This window comes from Erythrolamprus reginae, chromosome 2, assembly GCF_031021105.1.
Source record: "Erythrolamprus reginae isolate rEryReg1 chromosome 2, rEryReg1.hap1, whole genome shotgun sequence".
NCBI lineage: Eukaryota > Metazoa > Chordata > Lepidosauria > Squamata > Dipsadidae > Erythrolamprus > Erythrolamprus reginae.
This window is the reverse complement of record NC_091951.1, coordinates 297,207,401-297,229,600: the sequence shown is the minus strand read 5'-3', so window position 1 is coordinate 297,229,600 and position 22,200 is coordinate 297,207,401. Positions and strand designations below refer to the sequence as shown.

Below are 22,200 nucleotides of genomic sequence, written 5' to 3'. Positions count from 1 at the left end.
GCCCCCGAGGTTGATCCCCGGCGGCTTGCTGCCCGCCCTCTGCATCTCCCCTCCCCCCTGGGGCTGCCCTCACCCTCCGGCCCTCTGGCCTGCCTCGCCCCAGGGGCCTCGCTCCATGCTCACTTAGGTACCCGCTTCCTCCCAGTGCGGCGGGGCTCGCTGGGGGGTGCCCTGCTCATCGGCCCGCCCCCCCACTGCCCGCCGCTGAGCCCCCGACTTGGTTCTGCCGCCCCTCGCCATTCCCAGCAGCCTCCCCTCTCCGTTTGCCCACAAAATAGCCTCCAAACCGCTGCGCAGGCACTGGCACCAAAGCTAAATGCCGCTCCAAGCCGTTCGCTGGCTTCTTCGGTCTTCGGGCCTCGTTGCGCAATGTCCGGAGCCGACGGGAGCTGCCTGTTTGTCCCACGACGATCCGGGCGAGAGGAACTGCGCCACGAGGCAGCCCCTTTTATAGGGCTGCCTCCCTCTTGCCCTGGCCAGTCGGTGCCCAGCGCACCCGAACTACATCATCGCAGCCCCCTGATGACGTGGGGGCCGCGGCTCCGCCCCCAACATGGCGGCCTCCTTCCCCGCCGATCGCCGCAACAACCGCCGGCCGGTAAGTCGGCATCGGGTATTCTGGAATATATAACAAAGTGAACCTGATAGTGTCCTAACTTGCAAAATTACAAGAGTAACAGATATTAGCAGATTTCTAGTAGAATTATATGGATTCAACTCTAACATGTCTACCAATATTTCTTTTCCCCCCATACTTTTAATAGAACATTTGAAATGGTAATCATAATGGTGAAGTTCTTTTTAAACAAGCCTGTCACAACTTAGCTGAAATTAATCAATCAATTTAATATCAATCAAAAATGTATTGCATAATCATCAGAAATACCAGTGAAGCTAATCATGTGAAATATTACAATAAACCTCAGCTACAGCAATTTTTTAAAAGTACAATAACATATTTTATTTAATTTTTTGGGGGGTCAAGTGCAAAGTAACTAAACTTTACTGGTCCCTTCATACAATTTTAATGTATAGCAATTTTATTAAGCAAATTCCTGCATATTAAACAAACTTAAAATGTAAGTTCCTTGTATTCATATTTTACCACCTAACATAACCAGATGATGAACATGTATAAAGTATTCTTCTCTTTTGATCAGGATAAGCATCCTGATCAAAATAGAGGGGATGCTTTATACCATCTGGTTATGTTATGTAGTAAAATAATGAATCGCGACATAAAGATGTCACTTGGTATGGATCCATCAATTCCTTTGTCTCAAGGGTACATCTAATTTTTATGAGCCATGGTGACGCAGTGGTTAGAGTGCAGTACAGCAGTCTACATCTGCTGACTGCCATTTAGCAGTTCAAATCTCACCAGGCTCACAGTTGACTCAGCCTTCCATCCTTCTGAGATGGAAATAAGCTAACCGCATAGAGAGGGCTTCAAACAGTGTTGGGTTGCTACTGGTATGGATAACAATGGCACACCGAGAGCGAAAGTTCTGCTGTGCACGCAGTTTCTGTTCTCCTGCATGTGCATATACACATCCCATGCACAGGAAACAAAATCTTGCGAGAGGTTGCGTACGAGAGAGATTTCGGCTATTTTTGCTTCTGCACATGCACAGAAGCAAACAAAATCACTGAAATATCACATGTGTGCACAAGATTTTGCTACTGCTGAATAGCAAAGAGATTTTTAAAACACACTGGGATGCACATAGACACGCAGTTATATGTTACCGGTGTGTTGTGCATGCAGCACACTGATAGCAGCAGGAATGGAAATCTGCCACTGGCTGTAAAACACTGTACAGCAATATATAAGTCTAAGTATTATGGCTACATAGAATGCCAAAGGGCTAAGCGTGTTCTTTCTACTTTCTAATGGGCCAAGATTTAGTATTTGGTATAAGGAAATTCAGAGTTTTCAATTCAGGCAGTACTTAAGGCAGTTAACCCATGTCCAATCTCCAAATATGTATACAATGAGCTTAGTTTTTAGGCTTGCAAACTCTGCTGGGTTCTATGGGCCACAAAAAGATGCTGTCCTATTCTTTTTAATATGTTTGTGAGTGACATAGGGGAAGGTTTGGTAGGGAAGTTTTGCCTATTTGCCGATGACTCTAAAGTGTGCAATAGGGTTTATATTCCTGGAGGGGTCTGTAATATGGTAAATGATTTAGCTTTACTAGATAAATGATCAAAGCAATGGAAACTGCAGTTTAATGTTTCCAAATGTAAAATAATGCACTTGGGGAAAAGGAATCCTCAATCTGAGTATTGCATTGGCAGTTCTGTGTTAGCAAAAACTTCAGAAGAGAAGGATTTAGGGGTAGTGATTTCTGACAGTCTCAAAATGGGTGAGCAGTGTGGTCGGGCAGTAGGAAAAGCAAGTAGGATGCTTGGCTGCATAGCTAGAGGTATAACAAGCAGGAAGAGGGAGATTGTGATCCCCTTATATAGAGCGCTGGTGAGATCACATTTGGAATACTGTGTTCAGTTCTGGAGACCTCACCTACTGTTCTGTCTGGGTTCCCCCAGACCTCAACACCAACTGGAAAAAACAGCCAGACACGCTGGTAAAAGCAAAAGTACTTTATAGCTTAAAAAATAAACACAGAGAAAAACCTGTTCTTCCCAACAGGCAGGCTAGGAGACTTTACAGCAGAGTCCTGATGTCCAGACAATACAGCAAACTTCTTGCTGGCACACCCACCACTGTAGAGCATAAGACCCCCACCTTTTCCCCCCAAGGTTTCAGTATTCAAAGTCACAAACCAGAATTCCAAGACGCCAAAGATCACAGCCAGGTCCCAGGACTCCCAAAGATAATACTCCACAAGCCAGGAAGGGTGGGTCTGCCTTTTTGCCTTTCCAGAGAGCACCACACCCAAACCCAGCTGTTGCCTCTTTAGTGCTGAAAGTACCTGGCTAATTGGTCCCTTCTTTGTGTTGCTCTTCTTTGTCGCAGATCGATTATTGCTTGTGCATTTTCCTCTAAGGAATCCAGGCTGCTTGCTGGGGAGAGCTCCCTCTCGGGGGCCTCTGGCTGTTCCCCCTCTTCCTCAGCCTGGGATTCCTCCTCCTCGTCTGCCTGCACCTCCTGTTCCTCATCCTCCCCCTCTGAGCAGGAAACCGACAGAAGATCAGCCGTTCCCTGAGGGGCCTCAGACGGAAGCACAACACCTACAAAAAGATATTGACAAAATTGAACGGGTCCAAAGACGGGCTACAAGAATGGTGGAAGGTCTTAAGCATAAAACGTATCAGGAAAGACTTAATGAACTCAATCTGTATACTCTGGAGGACAGAAGGAAAAGGGGGGACATGATAGAAACATTTAAATATGTTAAAGGGTTAAATAAGGTTCAGGAGGGAAGTGTTTTTAATAGGAAAGTGAATATAAGAACAAGGGGACACAATCTGAAGTTAGTTGGGGGAAAGATCAAAAGCAACGTGAGAAAATATTATTTTACTGAAAGAGTAGTAGATCCTTGGAACAAACTTCCAGCAGACGTGGTTGGTAAATCCACAGTAACTGAATTTAAACATGCCTGGGATAAACATATATCCATTGTAAGATAAAATACAGGAAATAGTATAAGGGCACACTAGATGGACCATGAGGTCTTTTTCTGCCATCAGTCTTCTATGTTTCTATGCCGTTAACCCCCCCACTTTTTTTTTAAAAAAAAATCTTGTCTTAGGTCTAAATCATGAGTGCCGGAAACTTTGCGGTATCATGCTTGCTTTTGAATTTTTTGAAACCTTCACTCTAAACTTTCATTTAAGCAAATCCCCTTCTAATACCCCAAATCCATTCAGAATTACGAACATACACACAAAGGTGATACATATTTATTTTATTTATTTAAAAATGTATAAATATTTTCTTTTATCAAAAATACAACATTTAAAATTATCAGTAGAAAAAATACAATGGGAAAGATTTTTACTCTTTTTCTTTATGAGCTGAGAATTCTAAGCAGGAGAAAGTAGACAACACAGATCAGGGTGAGATCTGTTCCTTTGTTTAAATTTTCTTTTTAGAATACTGTAATGTGTTTTTTTAATCAAAGAAAATAAAATAGTAACATGTGCCATTTTGTCTTTTTCATCCAAATTTGGAAATATTTTTATCCAAAATCCAACCTTAATTTTTTTCAAATTATCTTTTTCAGTGAAATTATGATTTATCCTGAGTAGTTCTTCTAGTAACATGTCTTCTAGTCTGGCAATGCACCAACATCAACACTAAAGAAGTTACATACTAATTTATGAATACTGTTGCCAGAAAACCTATTTGGAAAATAGTGGATGAATACAACTAGGAAACAATTGAGCTAAAATGCCAAATTGTACTTCATTTTCCCCTTACAATGTTCATTGAGTGATTAAAATGGGGGGTGGGGGTGCTAGGCATCTCAGCTTGTTTCCAATGTTTCAGAAAGCATTTTTTGTATGTGCTTTAATGGCATGGTGATATAATTGTTTCTTGGCAGCTTTAAACTGAGGTTGTTCAGAGAATCGAAACTGTCTACTAAATGTGCCAATGAAAATTGGCACTTTTGGACTGCAAAGCAAAATATAACCCCAATTTCTTATATTGCTTGAGGACAAATTCGACTTCATCCTTTAGCTCAACTAATCCCAAAAGCATTCTTTTGGAAAGCTATTGTATGAAACAAAAGTAGTTTATGATCTGCTTCCAAATCCATATAAACAGATGTAAAAAAAGGCTTATTTTTAAACTGCTACTCACAAAATTTATAACTTTGATGGCCAAATTTAGTGTATCACACAGATCATTGGGAAGAGTTTTAGTGACCAGTACTGGCCTGTATTTGGTTCAGTGACTTATACATATATACAAAATCCACTTGGCAACTTTAAGATTTCTGATCTCAGCTCCTAGAATTTGCCCAGCAAGCATGCCCTATACTTACCAAATTGGGGATAAAATAATGTCTTATAAAAATGATTATGTACAAAAGCTAAAATTTTCAGAGGTTGATATTCTGTTGAACTATGTTCCTAGTTTATTTCTTCATCTGAGAAAATTGGATCTGTGAGAAATAGCCACATATCTGTTCTTTTGTAGGTAGATGATATTGTGCTTTCTAAAACAGAGATTGCCCTGAGACAGGCTTTTTATATACTTGCTGAGCACTCTCAAGAAAAGTGACTGGAAATTAATTGCTCCAAAACCAAGGTCATAGTTTTTGCTAAGCACCCTAAGGCAGTGTTTCCCAACCTTGTCAACTTGAAGATATTTGGACTTCAACTCCCAGAATTCCCCAGCCAGCATTGGCTGGGGAATTCTGGGAGTTGAAGTCCAAATATCTTCAAGTTGACAAGGTTGGGAAACACTGCCCTAAGGAACATATCTGGCAGCTTAATAATGACACAATAGAGCAAGTCAAGACCTTTAAATATCTGGGGACTGCTTTGCATGCTATGGGCAACCAAACATTTCATGCTGCTTATGTTAATCTAAAACCCAGAATCAGTTTTTAAAACTTTCTACTTCTCCAAAGAAGCTCAGAATATACTTGCAGTCATTGAAGTATTTTTGGCTAGGATCCAAGCCCAGCTTCTTTTGGGAGCTCAGGTGGGCTCCTACCGATATATATATTTTCTTTTGAAAGCATTGAATCCAAGCTCTTGAAATCAATTTTTCAAGTACCTTGTTCAGAATGTGGTGTTTTGCAGTGGAGCAGGTTACTTAAAATAGCAACTTCTGCCTGTATTTTCATTTTCTTCTATTGGCGTAAGGAATTCATTTTTTTCAGTGTGCTTGACCCCTCTAATTATGACAATAGTTTTCAGCCTTCCTGGTACAAGGCAATGCATGCCAATCTGGAACTTTGTGGATTTTTGTGACTAATCATTGCCCTGATGGGCTGTGAACAGTAGGCCATTGATTTGAGTTCCAAGCAGTTTTACCAGTTCTACCTATAAACGTCTTCCTATGCTAGTCTGTATACCAAAAGCCAGATACTTTATTTTATTTTTTATTGTTTGCTTGCTTGCTTGCTTGCTTGCTTGCTTGCTTACCTATCTACCTACCTACCTACCTACCTACCTACTTACTTAATTTGTCAAAACATGTACAAGATAGCAGGTATTGGTATGACCATAAACAAAACAAAGCAGGTACAGATAAATTTGGACAATAGGCTAGCAAGACAGGCCTGGTAGGCACAATGATGCGCTTATGCACACCCATTACAGATCTCTTAGGAATGGGGTGAGGTCAACTCTAGACAGTCTAAGTTTTGGGGGTTTGAGGAAGAAATCACAGTCAGGTAGTGCATTCCAGACATTGATCACTCTGTTGCTGAAGTCATATTTTCTGCAGTAAAGTTTCAAGTGGTTTACATTGAGTTTGAATCTATTGTGTGCTCGTGTATTGTTGTGGTTGAAGTTGAAGTATTCATTGATAGGTAGGACATTGTGGTAGATGATTTTATGAACTACATTTAGGTCAGATAGAAGATAACATAGCTCTAAACTATCTAAACCAAAAATTTCAAGACTCTCTCTATTGTATTAATGTCCAATATGCAGTGCAGGTTCCAGATAGGTGAGTTGTATTCGAGAATTGGTCTAGGAAATGTTTTGTATGCTCCAGTTAGCAGTGTAATATTGCTAGAGAAGAAGCTATGTAAGATTACATTAACAACTCTTTTTGGCAATGTTGTTATAATGAGCTCTGTACTTAGGTCATTAGATATGAGTACTCCAAGTTCCTTGACAGAGTATGGGTCATCTACAAGGTCATGTTCTACAAACTTGTATTTTATGTTTTGATTCTTTTTGCCAATGTGTAAGACAGAGCATTTTTGGTTGAGATTTGAAGTTGCCAGTTATCAGACTATTGTGATACATGAGCTAGGTCCTTTTGAAGGATAGAAGTATTTTCGATGGTGTTGAATAGTTTAACATCATCAGCAAAGGGAATGCAGTTGCTTATAATATGATCACAAAGGTTGTTTATGTAAATGAATTGCATTGGTCCTAGAGTTTGGTCCTTGAGGGACACCACTGTTGACAGGTGCAGGGTTTGACAGGGCACTCCCTATTTTATTTGTTGTCTGTTTCACAAGAACACAGTTATGCAATCATGAAGAGGGCCAGAGATGCCGTACGATTTTAGTTTCCAAAAGTTTATTGTGTACTACTGAATCAAAGGCTTTAAAAAAGTCTATGTAAATTGCTTCTATTGATTTACCTTGATCGAGTTGTGTAGTCCATATGCTTTTGCAGTGTAAGAGTTGCAGGTTACAGGACAAATTGTTTGTTAGAGTAGGTTGTTAGTTTCTACCTTATTATATCTTAAGACACATAAGAATTCTATAATTTAGAAGGGTCTTATCCTTGCACAGATTCAATGTCTTCCCAAAAGTTAATGAACAGAAATACTGAAAGATCCCTGTGATAGAGGAATTATTGAAACAATATAACACATAAGTTTGTATTGTCCCCTTTATACAGATACTTTCCAGGAATTATTTCCATTGCTTACTAAACATCCTGGTCATTCTGATTTGTTCTTATTATCAGATTAAACTGATTTTACTTCTTGGACTACAACTAAGTACTGTTCTATAGTTGGCACAGTATGTCATAGTATTTCTTCTAGGTATTTTAATTATCTTCTTTTTTCATTCTAAATAATTATGACTTTATGGTCAATAATTGAATAAAAATTTATTGATACCTAGGTCATGGAATTTGAAAATAAGACAATGTAAATGAATTCACCATGCAGATAAGACTACATACAGATAAGCCGACCCTCAAAATATTTCTTAATTTTCACAATTGACTTATCCAAGATTAATCCATCAGTTATGCATTTTTCACTGTTAAAATTTTGAGGGTCATCATACGGGCTTATCCATAAGTGTATACAAGAAGTATATGTCCTTTTAAAAATTTTACTGTATATATTTGTGGATAAGCCTATCCATAGACAAGACAAAGCCAATTTTAGATGTATTTTGGCACTTAAAATTATTGGCTTATACATAAATATATGGTGTACTTATTATTATTATTGGCTTATACATAAGTATACAATGAACATCATTCCTGTGGATAAAATCAGAAGAATATTACATCTGCCCATTCAAGATACCTTGTTTCAATAGTATTGTCCTATTGTCTTTTTTATCATTACTTTCTATGTTATGTTTATGTAAACTACTATCCTATACTTGAATAAAAATAAATAAAATAATCACCATACTCAATGAAGGTTCAGTGGAAATGTATATGGAACAACTGTATGGCTTTTATTATACTTGTTATACTCAGGATTGCCTCTTGACATCTATTTATCATGATAAAGATGTCAAATCCAGTTGAGAAAAACAAGGATAATACCATATTCGTCAAGAGGTATGGCATATTTTTCTATTCTGTGTAACTTTTCTTCTGCAAAGATCTTTACTGTAGATGTTTCTGAAAATGTGAAACTGGAAATTGACAGGATTCTCTTGCACAGACACACTCAAAAAGAAACATGAGGCAAAAGCCTAAAATAGCTTTAAATACCTAAAAGAAATACTATGGCATAGTGTGGCTATAGTAATTTGTAATGTTTTTATTTTATTTATTTATTTATTTTGTCCAATATTCAATAATACACAATGAAGGTTATAGAGGATATAGTAGAGAAGATATAGGAGATATAGGAGAGACTATAGGACAGGGAATGGAGGGCACTCTAGTGCGCTTATGTACGCCCCTTACTGACCTCTTAGGAATCTTGAGAGGTCAACCGTGGATAGTCTAAGGGTAAAATGTTGGGGGTTAGGGGATGATACTACAGAGTCCAGTAATGAGTTCCACGCTTCGACAACCCGATTACTAAAGTCGTATTTTTTACAGTCACGTTTGGAGCGGTTAATATTAAGCTTGAATCTGTTGTGTCCTCTTGTGTTGTGGTTGAAGCTGAAGTAGTCTTTGACAGGCAGGACATTGCAGCATATGATCTTGTGGGCAATACTTAGATCATGTTTCAGGCGTCGTAGTTCTAAGCTTTCAAGACCCAGGATTGTAAGTCTAGTTTCGTAGGGTATTCTGTTTCAGGCAGAGGAGTGAAGGGCTCTTTTGCTGAAGTACAGTATCTTTGGACATTTTCGAGGGTGTTAATGTCAGAAATGTGGTATGGGTATACTGTAAGTTGTGAGCAGCTTTAGAGCAACATGACAATTTGTCAAAAAATCACCTCAAATGTGTACACAGAAATGAAGTATAAAAGAGGTCTTTCAAAACGAACACCAGACGATATGGTATTACTTTCAGCAGCTTTATACTTTAGAGGATATGCCTTGTGTTGCTTAAACAGGCAGCATACAAATAAGGATAAATGCATAAAACATCAGCAAATAAAATGAAAGCAGTATGGCAAAATGGGTAGCACAAAGATATAGGGAGGAATGAAGGGAGAATATAAGATTGGGAAGGATTTATTGGCAATAGAGAGACCTTGAGATAAGGATACCACTAAGTAATTTTCAAGTGGTTTTTCTTGACATTGTTTAGAATATCTGACTATGCCAAAACAGTAACAAAAACAAAGGTGTGACATAATCCAGAAAGACTAGTTTCAGAAATTTATTATTTCAGAAAAAGGTTTCCCATATTTCATGGGAGACAATTCAATTAATCATTACATATCAGTACATTATGAAACTGTGAGTGTTCTAATTGAAAAGCAGCCCCGGAAGCTGTCTTGCTGAGCTGCTTTGCTAAGATGAGAGGTAGTGCTCTACCTTTTTCTCACTCTCTATGTTTATATGTTTATACACATCTTCTATGTTTATACACAAAAACACTTTCAAGCTGGTCTAATTTCCCTCATAGAATTGCTGATATATTTTCATTTGGAACGTCACAATGAAAAACTGTCGGAAAAGCAACTGCAATCAGGAATACAGCAGCAATTATGGCTTTAGCACTTTCTTATCCACACTTCATTACTCAATATTGTAGAGCTTTAACTAAAAAAAACGAGCGTGAGAGAGGGAAAGAAGCTTTAATACATATATTTGCCTTTCAGGTGAAGTTATCTTCTTACAAAGCTGGTTTCTATGTTTCTGACAGTTATACATTTGGTAGCTGAGTGCTGCTCCTTGCTGCTGTTGCTTTTGTCTCTTCACGTTTAAAGGGCAATTCATATGGCTTGGTTGTCTTATGCAGCTTTTCTAAGCGCCATATCATTATTTCCCTGAAGTTTTCATCTTCCATTTTTTGCTTTGCTTGAAGCTCTAATTCTTGGAGTTTCTGTTCTAGCTGAAGCCTGATTAGCAATTCTCTTCCCCACTGTTGCACATAAATAAACAAATATAATATTACTTAATAATGATTTTGGCATTACATAAAAACACAAAACTTTGATTTAATCACTCACCAGATATTGTAGTGCAGATAATGAGAAATGAGTAATTAGGAAATGGATATTAGCAGGGTTAGAGATGGTGACATTTTAGAAGCAGGACATCTAATTATGTAGGGTACAGAATGGGGCTGTCAAACTCTCAGCCCATGGGCCAAATATATCACATGCTGGCCATTCTGTTGTGGTTAGCTCTGGCCCAGCTCCTGCCCCAAGCAATGTGGAGGTGGATGTGGGGGAGACATCCACATGCCGCAGGCCTGTTTTGCTTCCAGTAGAATCTGCCTCCTCTGACCAAGGAAGCATGAGTGACAGGGAAGAGGGGAGTTTGGCAGACAGCCCAGGAGGAGATCAATCATCTGTATCATCGCTAGATTCTGAACAAGAATGACACATCCACGCATGCGTAGAGTAATGCATAGGAGACAACAACTGAAGGATTATTACAAGAGAAAATGAGGCCACGTGTAGTTGCGTGGGGCTGCTGTAATTAGTGCTACAGATAAAAGTGCAGCCTGGTGTATTAGCCTCATGGTAGTTTATCTGATCCATTGTTTCATCAAGATCATGATTTTTTGCTGTTCAGGATTGTGTTTGTGGACTATCTGAACTTTAGAATTGGACTCAATTTCCCAGTTATTGGGTGAGCAATTGGATTGCATTTAACTTGTGCCTTGTGTGTACCAGAAAATCCCTTTGACATTTAAAAAGGGAGCTGTTTCTGTTTTTCTGTTTATAAAAACTTTTGGGTTTTCCTTTTATCGTGTGGTGTGTGTCTTCCTGGACTAAATACCCTTTAATTACGGGCAGTTGAAACACACCGGCAGAACAATGTCCAAACCTGGTTTAGCGAAGGGGGGCAGTCACGATACTTCATGTCATGCTGCCATGACGACATGAGTTTGACACCCCTAGTATAGAGAGTAACCAATCTTTTAGGTGTAATTGGTTACCTTGAAAACGCATGAAGCTTAGGCAGATGTATTTCCAATATTTCTTAAGATATTGCTTAGTTGACACAACTTGTGAATAAAATGTTTAAAGAACAGATATAAGGACCAAACATATACTACATTTTCACATACAACTTTGTATCATCTTCATCATTTCATTTTAAACCTGGACTCTCTGGAGCCAACAATACTAAATGTCTGGGAAGCTATTGAAATAGAAGAACTATTATGCTTCCCCAATATGCCTGCCCTTATTACCTGAAAGGGAAAGATATTGCATGCTGTCAACATCACAAAAGAAATGTAACACATTTACTCCCTATGAACAAGCAGGCATGCTGTTTTCCAGCTCATGATTCCTCAGTGAACATACTCAATAATTAATTGTATTTGAATGCATTATTTTATCATTCTCCAGATAAAATGGGCTGTTTTGGAGGGGAAAAGGGAAATGTTTGCTGATAAGCAATCACTGTTTTGATGTTTATTATTTTAAATATTAGAAATGACCAAGATGTGGCTGTAGTACATTATCAAACTTTCAAATCCATTATTAAATGAGGATGGGTTAATATAATTTATTGATGGTGACATTAAAAATATTCAGAAAGCAGGGAGAAGATAATTGAATTTGAGAAGAGAAAATGTTTTCTGTGAAATAATAATATATATTGTAATACTACTTTCATCTTTTCTCTGGTATGGCCTATAATTAGTAATAATCTCTACAGTTCTCAAAAAAAAAAATCCAATTCTTATTTTTTTTTAGACCAAGTGAGAAACATTCATTAAACAGTGAGAGACAGTAACTTTCCCAAAGACATTTCAACATAACTTCTAAAGCTCACACAAAAGGCATCTAACGTTTTTTTAATCAAGTATCGTGATCAAATATATGTCTTCCTGGGTGCAATACAGTAAAGGGCATCCATGCGCGGCCCTACTGGAATGCTTGGTGAGGAGGAGGCACGCGTGCACATGACCTTCAGCTTCCTGTGCATGCAAGCACAGAGGCTGAAGTGCGTGCACAATTTGCCAATTTTGAAAAATTAGAAGTGGCACCTCTCGGGGGGTTGTGGCTGGGGGGAGCTCTGGCCGCGCAGCTACGCTCTCCCATGCAATTGAAGCCGGGAAGGACCGTTGAACTTACCTGAACGGTCTTCTCGCTGCACTGCGAAGAGAGTCCAAGGTGGGTTATTATTCAGCCTGATTGGCAGGGACTGAGTTAAAAATTAGCATAATTGTTATGTCCCGCCCACCACTACCCTCTTTAGGTCAGTCAAGAAAAAACAAAGGAATAGTGAAACAAAGCTAATTTATTCAACAATCTTAACCATTGAATTCAACTGAACAGTGCACCTGGGCAAAAAGCCGGGCGGGTTTGGACTCTCTTCGCAGTGCAGCGAGAAGACCGTTCAGGTAAGTTCAACGGTCCTTCTCCACTGCACTGCTTCAGAGAGTCCAAGGTGGGATATACCCAAGCAACACCTTAGGGAGGGCTAGGCTGGCCCAGGGGTACTGGAGTGCAAACTCTCTGCAATACTCTTCTCCCAAAGGCGGCCTCAGCAGAAGCAAACGAATCCAAACGGTAATGTCTAATAAAGGTAGTGGGTGCAGCCCAAGTAGCTGCCCTACAGATGTCCTCAATTGGTGCTTGTGTGGTCCAAGCCGCTGAGGTGGCTGCACTCCTAGTTGAGTGGGCAGTAATTCTGTCCGGTAATGGAGTTGATCTAGCCATAGTTCCCTCTAAGCTGAGCAGTGAGCAATCGCTCACTTAAAAATCATCATCAACTCAGAGTTTTCCAAACCTGCCCAGAAGCCGAGAGGGAAAGAGTGAGAGGGAAGGAGAGAGAGAGGAAGAGAGAGAAACAGATAGAAAAAAGAGAGGAAGGAAAAGAGAAAGAAAAAGAATGGGAGTAAGGAAGAGAGAAAGAAAATCAAAATCTAATTTGAAACTAGCTCAACTATTTAAGTGGCATTTTGATATTGATAGAGTTGCCCTATTATGAGCTCACTGTTATAGACACACAGTACAGTATTTTATTTTGAAATTCTCTGAGGCAAAACAGGGTGGGTTTTTTATTTGTTTGTTTGTTTGTTTGTTTGTTTGTTTGTTTATTTATTTATTTATTTATTTATCTATTTATCTATTTATTTATTATTTCTGCCGCTCAGACACTATACTTTTTTGCCCACCCCCCAAAAAAATTAGAGGGAACACTGGATCTAGCCCTATATGCCTCAATGATACAGGAGCGGATCCATCTGCTGATAGTCCTAGCTGAAACTTTCCTCCCCATGGAACTGGGAAGGAAGGAAACAAAGAGAGCTTCTGATCTCCTCAATGCAGTTGTACGGTGAACGTATATTTTCACTGCTCTGCGAACATCCACTTTATGCCAACGGAGCTCCGATGGGTGGGAGCCATGGGTGCAAAAGTCCGGGAGAACTATATCCTGTGACCTATGAAAACGGGTGTTGATTTTAGGCATGAAACTAGGGTCCAAGCGGAGAGTCACTCTGTCCGGGTGAAACATGCATAAGTCTGGGCGCACTGATAGAGCCGCTAGCTCAGAAACTCTGCATGCGGAGGTTATGGCCACTAAAAAGGCCACCTTAATCGAAAGAATGCGAAGGGACACCTCCCTCAAAGGTTCGAAAGGTGGAGCCGTGAGGGCCTGGAGAACCAAAGGTAAGTCCCAAGATGGGAAATGGTGAATCACCGGTGGTGCCAGGTTCACTGCTCCTCGGAGAAAATCTCTAACCCAAGGGTGGTGAGAGATTGGGCATAGTGGGTCCGGTCGAAGTATAGTTGCGATGGCAGCTACCTGTCTGCGAAGGGTGTTAGGAGTTAACCCCCTGTCGAGGCCCTTCTGCAGAAACTCGAGTAGGTTGAGGACTGAGGAGGCCGAAGGTAGAATCCCTTGCGCCCTGCAAAAGGTACTGTATGCTGCCCAGGTCGCCTGGTATATGCGGGTGGTTGAGGGGCGCCGTGCCGCCTGTATGGTGTGGATGACATTATCCGGAACCTGTCTTTCCCTCAAGCGGTTCCCCTCAATCGCCACACGGCAAGCTTCCACCACTGCGGGTCCGGGTGAATTATGGAACCCTGTGTCAGAGTCAGCTGATGGCATGGAATCCTCCATGGTGGGGACAGCGATAGATCCATCAGGTCGGCAAACCAGGGGCGCCTGGGCCAGAAAGGAGCTACCAGAAGTATGTCTGCTCCTTCCGCTATGATCTTGGCTACTACCCTGTGTATTAGACTGACCGGAGGGAAGGCGTATAGGAGACCGGCCGGCCACGGTGATAGTAGTGCATTCGTCTGTTCGGCTCCCGGCGTTGGGAACCGGGAAAAGAACCGTGGGACCTGGTGGTTGAGATGTGAAGCAAACAGGTCCACGACTGGAATGCCATAACGGTGGACTATCAGTTGGAATGTCTCTGGATTCAGGGACCATTCTCCCGGGTCTATTGTTGTGGGGCTGAGCCAGTCCGCTTGCGTATTGTCCACTCCTGAGATATGTTCTGCACAGATGGAGGCGAGGTGAATCTCTGCCCAAGACATCAGGGCGTGCGCCTCCTGCATTAGGCGGTCCGACCGTGTGCCCCCCTGGTGATTTATGTGGGCTCTGGTTGCCACATTGTCTGTTAGTATGAGGACATGGCGGTTCGCTACAGTCTCTGAAAAGGTTTGCAGTGCTCTGAAGACTGCCTGTAGTTCCAGGAGGTTGATGTTGGGGTCTGTCAGGTCTGAGGCTGACCATCTGCCCTGCGCAACCTTGGGAGCTGGAATGCGCTCCCCATCCGGACAGACTCGCGTCCGTGGTGATGGTCACCTCCTGATGGAGCAAAAAGGGGGAACCCCTGGCTATTGCTGGAGATGTCCACCAGGGAAGGGAAAGCCGAACTGCTGTGGTCAGGTGCACTCGATGCTTGGAATTGCTCAGCCAAGCCCTTTGGAATGGAAGAAGGAGCCACTGTAGGGGTCAGGCGTGAAGCCAAGCCCATGGCACAATACTGATGCATGAAATGAAGACTCCCAGCAATTGGGAGAGCAGCGCCAGGGAAATTCTGGTGCGGCGTGATATTGAGTATATCAGTGTCCGTATTTTCTTCTGCCTCTCTGATGACAGGAAGACTATGCCTGAAGAAGAATCTATCGTCGTTCCCAGGTGCAGCAGACACCTGGTTGGGTGCAAGTGGCTCTTGTCGTGGTTGATTGTAAATCCTGCCCTTTGAAGACAGTCGATAGTTTGGGCCAAATCCCGGTTGGCCCGTTGAGGGCTTCTGGAAAGGACGATTATGTCATCTAAATAAGCTAGGAGCCGTATGGATTGTGACCTGAGGCTGGCTGTTAATGCATCCAGGAGCTTGGTGAAGGCCCTGGGTGCTGAGGACAGGCCAAAGGGCATGGCCTTGTACTGAAAGTGCCGGTCTTGGAGGCAAAAGCAGAGAAATTGACGGATGGAGGCCAGGATGGTTTGTAATGAATGCATCTTGAACCTCTGATACCGGATATAAATGTTCAACTGCTTGAGGTTCAAGATCAGGCGGCAGCCGCCGGAGGATTTTGGGACTACGAACACTATGGAGTAGAACCCCTTGCCTCTCTGGTCTGCCGGGACCGGTTCTATGGCTCCAATGTCCAAGAGATGTTGGACCTCTTGAAGAATAAGAGATCTCTTTTGAGGATGACTCAAAGTGGGGCATTGTATAAATCTGACTGGGAGGGTCCTCCAAAAGTTTATCCGCAGACCTTGACTCACCGTCTCTAAGGCCCATACGTCGGTGGAGATAGAGCCCCAAAATTCGTTGAAGAATTGGAGGCAGCCACCTATGGGCGGGTCGTGACTGGAGTCACTTCTGCTTGTGGAAACCCCCTCTGTTGCCGCCTCGATAGGATCTTCGAGACTGCTGGAACTGGCGGTTCCCATCCCCGTATCCGCCTCTGTCAGATCGAAAGGACGGTTGGGTATAAGCCTCCTGTCCATAGGTCCCGGCCACAGGTGATGAAGTCGAGGATGTCTCCGGCTGAAAGGCCTGTCTGCGAAAGTAGGGAGCCCCTCGCCTATCTTGTCTCCTCGCTGACCTTGGCAACACCTTTCTTTTGTCCCTGTCCTCGATTAGGACAGTGTCTAACGACTCACCAAAGAGTTTGGTACCCTGATATGGTGCAGTGGCAAGGCGCCATTTTGATTTCACATCTGCCTGCCATGACCGAAGCCAAACCAATCTTCTGGCAGAGAGATTAGTCGCCAGTGCTCGAGATGAGAATCTTGCCGACGCTAGGGTGGCATCTGCAGAGAATTTAGCAGTGGCAATGAGTTTATTAATATCCTGGCGTAGGCGAGCGTCCTCTGGGCCCAGCCTGGAAAGCATATCTTGGAGCCACAAGATGGAGGCCCTATTGAAGAAGGAGGCCGCCGAAGCAGCCCTCAGAGACCAGGCCAAAAGATGGTGCATTCGTTTGACTAGGTTCTCAGCTCTCCTATCCTCTGGGCGTAGGCCATCTGCCATCTCTGAAGGCACTAGTGCGTTGGACATCAGAGAGGTGACAGGAGTGTCCACTGGAGGGTACTGGAGTAAGTCCTCCACCTCTGGGTCAAAGGAATAAAACCTTTTGTCAATAGCTGATGGACCCAGGGCTGCAGATGGGTTCTGCCAGGGCTGTTTAATATTTTCTGCAAAGATAGGAACGGCAGGAATATGCTCTGATTCCCTCTGGGGCTCATTAAATCAGCCTGGCTGCTGGCATGATGCCCACCTCTTGGCCAGCTGGTTTAGATGAGTTATCTGGCAGCAGCGTGGCCTTGGCCTTGTTCAAAAGAGGTCTAAACAAGGAGTGTTTGAACAGTCCTATTAAAGGAGGTTGCTCTGGTAAGTTGGCCTCATCCCCTGAGAGTTCATCCTCTGCATCCGAGGCCATCTCCCCTGGCTCCAAGTCTTCCTGAAAGGAGTCATGTAAGGAGGGAGCAGGAGCAGGTGCTTGCCAAGGGTCTGACCTGCTGGCTCGAGGTGGCAGGGGGGATGGGCGTTGTTGGGCACCCACTGCGATGCCCTGGGAGTAAGCTGATGCTATCATGTCCTGCAGTGAGGGGGACATCGCCTGCCAGTTGTCCATGGGCCCTCTGAGGCCCGCTGCAGTCGGGGTAAAGGTGGCTGCCGGCGGCTGCGCAGATTGAGACCATGATTGAGATGGTCTGGGCCATTCTGCTCTTTGAATCCCCTCCGATAGAGATGGGGCACTCAATGGGCGGTCAGGAGACAATTCCCCAGCTGCAGAGAGGTGTGGTCCCTCAAGGGGAGCAGCAGAGGCCAAGGGGCTTTGATGGTGTTGTGGAATGGCGGTGGCAGAAGGGCTAGGGCCTTGCCTTGGCTTATTTAATTCCAATTGGACCTCTAAGGCCTTAATCTTCTTTTCAGCCTCCCTCAAAGCTGCTGAAGATTGGGAAGACTTCCCCTTAGATTTAGAACCGTGGCTTTTGTCCTTCCCCTTGCTGGTGGAGGGGGCAATCGGTTCAGAGGGATTAGTTTGCTGAGACATTGTTAATGCTTGACACTCACTATACAGCAACAGCAGCAACTCGAAAAAGCACCAGGAACTGGATGCACAATGCAAAGGAATGCAATCTCATTCCCTAGAGGAACTAGTCACCAACTTCCTGTCAGGTGGTATAGACTAGCCTCCGAAGTTGCCATGGTAACGCCTCTCTTTTGCTTGGAGGAAAAATAGCCGCCGAGGAGTACAAGCATTTGCTGACTCACTGGCTGGAACTCCCCACTGCTGCCTGAAATGGACTCACCCAAAATGGGCGGAGCTGGTCCAATAGCAATTTGAGGCCTTCATCTCTGTATTGCAGGCAGCTCAGTGGGTTGCCCCCCCCCAAAATGGCGGATTCTGCCTCAGTCAGCCCTCTGACTCAGCCGGCAGCCCCCTCAGCTGTTTAGAGGCTTCCCCTGCCTCTCGGCTCGTTCGGGATGGAAGGTAGGATCCCTTGCCAAGTCAGCGCCGGTAACGGGGGCGGCGGGGGCGGCGGGGGGTGGGTGGGTTTGAGCGCGAACGTCAGTGACCCCATAAGTCCTTCCCTGTCTTCGAGGCAGTGCTCCGGAGAGCAGAGGCCTCTCAGGGGTGAAGAGACGGAGAGCAGTACCCCGGAGGGAAGAGGCTCTCAGGTCAAATCCTCTGCTCTTCTTCCTGTAAGAGAAAGAAAAAAGGAGACAGTTAAAAAACCAACACTATGACTGAGTTTTTTAGACTGACCTAAGGAGGGTAGTGGTGGGCGGGACATAACAATTATGCTAATTTTTAACTCAGTCCCTGCCAATCAGGCTGAATAATAACCCACCTTGGACTCTCTGAAGCAGTGCAGTGGAGAATAGCGAAAGTGGAGGTGGGGGAGGAGGAGGAACGAGTGGCTGATCAGGGCCGCCACATGGATCTTTGGCCATTTGGAGGAAGTTTGCTGTCACCCTCATCATGATCTCACGCAAGGGTTCCTTCCTCGCCTTCCTCGTTTTTCATTTCCATTTTCATTTCCAAATGAAATGGGTGCTTAAGGAACTCGAAAGCAATGACAGGCGGTCACCATTGGATTTTAGCTCAGTTTTGGGGTTGCTTGGAACTGCGGTGTTTTGCAATGTCCAAAGTGTGGAGAGAGATTAAAACCAGCAGTGTCAATTTTGAAGCAGGCTTAAACCTACTACTCTCTCCCCCTCCCCCCTCCGCCAACTCACACACACGTACGATACACATTTTGTTCACTTGCTGTCATTCCCCCAACGCTGGCATCCATACCACCACCAAGTCCCCTGTCTTCACAAACCAGCCACATTGCAAAATGCAACAGGTGCCGTGGGCCATGGCTGGAGCGCTTAGGCTCCAGGCTTGGTAGAGAGCACAGCCGTGTGGCTGGAGCACGGGCTGGCTGCTGTTGTTGGTTTGCTCGGCATTTCTTTGCTTCCAGGGCAGAAGCAAGAAAAAGCCAAGCAAAGCTCCAGCAAAAGCAGCAGCCAGCCCGAGCTGCCAGCCTGCGTGGCTGTGCTTTCTAAGGCCGGACCTGAAGCACCCCAGCCATGGCCCACAGCACCCGCAGAGGTTGGCCCTCTCTGAACCTTGGCCCCGCTTTCCCATGGCCCTCCTGCTGCCTTGCCTGGCTGAGGGCAGGGCCAGCAGCATCCGGCGAGTCTCCTTCCCAGGCTCCTGTGGCTCCTTGGCAGGTGAGTGGGCCTGACAGGTGGGTAGGCTGGGTGGCAGGCAGCAGCAGAGTACCAGCCTGCATGGGAAGCTCCACATGCTGCACCACTACCTGCCTGCCCCAGTGCACTTGGCCATCTGCTGGTTGGGCAGGAGATGCGCCAGCCAGCCCACTTCCTCCTCGCCAGCTGCGGGCACTCGAGACCCACTTCATGGAGCAGCCCGGCCGGGCAACGACAGAAACTGGCCCTGGACCGGCCGTGCCCCCAAACGCTTCCCTAGCATTGGGCAGCCCCTCCTCACTGAGGTTGGCCCACCGGATTTGGACTTTTATGAACTCTGGGAGGCCGAACCTGGCAAATTAGCTGCAGCAGCAGAGGACAAAGGGAATAGACAGAGCATCCCTCCGACACTTCTGCACAAGTAAGACCCCTCGCTTGTTCCGTTTCGGTCCACAACGTCTTACCTGTGCAGAATTGGGTGAGGAGGAGGGAGGATCTTGCTCTGACAGTTCCCCTCGCCCTCCGAGCAGCAATAGATTTGGCCGGGCCAGGCCTCCGGTGCTGTGCTCCTGAAGGCCATGACTTGCTCGGTGCAGCTGCCACCACTGCTCTGAGAGATGCCTGTGGCCAGAGCTCAGGGGGCGTTATTGCTGCTGCCTGGGGAGGCGAGATTCGGCTGCTGCACATGCACAGAAGCCAAATCTCGCATGCACGGCACGTACACTGCCGGCACTGATGGACATGAACGCAGAACTCCATTTTTACCGGTGCAACAGCGTTCCATGCCATAGTGGCTGTTGCCCCCCTCTGGTGCAATATAGTTCAAGGTATATCATTCCACTGTTAATATATAAAAACCTCAAAAATTGGCTCTGAATAGGACTAGTCAATAGGGTTAGTTATATGTATGTACACATAACACAGTTATGTTTCCCACATGTGTCCCTTTGCTCCTCCTTCTCCTTCCAGGTAAAGTGACCTTGAAGATAAAGCAAGCTACTAAACATTAGACTTTCCTGAACGCCATAAGCAACTTCTAAACAAATACAATATTACCATGTAAAATTAATATTATAAAATATTTCATGAAGCCATCTTTCTTTATGGAAATAGAAAATGTTAGAATGCAAATGGTGGCAGAAGATGGGGCTTAAATATAAAAACTGCAATTCATACTTATTTCATTGTTAAGAGAAAAGTACAGAGTAGATTCAAAAAGAAGAAGACTAATAGAATTTTTAAAGAAAAAGAAGTAAAATGCTTTGAAAATTTATACAGTTAGACTTTACATTCTGACAAAACTGTTGTTGGGATGCAATTTAATTTTAATGCAATCTAATTATTTTGTGGACAAACTAATCTTAAATAATAAAATGTTCTTCGTATTGAAGTATTGGAAGCTTTTAAGCGTTTTGTGCTGATTATCATGGGGTTATAAAATACATTTCAATGCACTTATTTGTTTGGTGAATTAATGAATCAGAAAAAGTGTTTTCCCTTCATTCAGTTCTGAAATGGGATTAATACTAATGGACTTTAAACACTTTTGAAAGATGGGAGGTACTGGACAGTTCTTCAAAAATGGCAAGAATGAAGGCTATGTTTACTGAAATAGTACTTCCATACCTCCACCATCTCAACACTCCAATCCATCCAGAAAAATCTAAAATTATCCAATTATCACTCTTGCAAATCTCAAATAGTACTGTAAACAACATTATTACTTCATCCCTAGAGAATCAATAGAAAACACAAATCATGCCCCAACATTTTGAGTTCATGTTGCATTTGCTTGTCTGATGATTTTCCATGTTTTATTTTATTTATTTATTTTATTTTTATTTATTTTTCATTTGTCCAATACATAAATACATAGGATGAAAATAGACATGTGATAATATAAAAGAGGGTAAAAGTGAATTTAGAGGAGAGGATATATGAAAGGAAGAGAATATATAAGATAGGTGAAAGAAAGGAAAGACAATTGGACAGGGGACGAAAGGCACACCAGTGCACTTATGTACACCCCTTACTGGCCTCTTAGGAACCTGGAGAGGTCAATTGTGGAGAGTCTAAGGGAGAAGTGTTGGGGGTTGACACAATTGAGTCCGGTAATGAGTTCCACGCTTCGATAACTCAATTGTTGAAATCATATTTTTTACAGTCAAGTTTGGCGCGGTTCCCCACACCTACAACAAAGGAGGCTTGTAAAGTCAACAAGCCCCTATCCTTTGATTGAGTTTGAAACTGCTGCAAAACTTGATGAGTGAACTTCTAAGGAGAGGCCAGAAAATCTGGATTGAGAACAAATGTCAGAGTGAAGTAAGAGTTAGAAATGGAGGGAAGCCATTCCACTGATCAACTGTTCTAATTGTCAAGAATTTTCTCCTTAGTTCTAAGTTGCTTCTCTCCTTGATTAGTTTCCACCCATTGCTTCTTGTTCTATCCTCAAATGATTTGGAGAACAGCCTGACTCCTTCTTCTTTGTGGCAACCCCTGAGATATTGGAATGCTGCTATCATGTCTCTCCCCAGTCCTTCTTTTCATTAAACTAGACATAACCAGTTCCTGCAATCATTCTTCATATGTTTTAGCCTCCAGTCCCCCAATCATCTCTGCACTCTTTCTAGG

At 43.5% G+C, this 22,200-nt stretch overlaps 1 protein-coding gene across 5 annotated transcripts in view; it reads right to left on the bottom strand.

Moving 5' to 3' along the window:
- Positions 1 to 2,881: 2,881 nt before the first annotated feature.
- Positions 2,882 to 22,200, bottom strand: part of TMEM232 (transmembrane protein 232) — a 158,898-nt gene continuing 139,579 nt past the window's right edge. For 4 of the 5 annotated variants that reach the window (XM_070742940.1, XM_070742941.1, XM_070742937.1 and 1 more), the window contains exon 14: positions 9,624 to 10,344. In XM_070742940.1, coding sequence (XP_070599041.1) covers positions 10,126 to 10,344 — 219 coding nt within the window. In that variant the 3' untranslated portion in view covers positions 9,624 to 10,125. Of the gene's footprint in view, positions 3,196 to 9,623; positions 10,345 to 22,200 lie in introns of those variants that run through there. The other variant, XM_070742938.1, reaches the window with a different exon arrangement.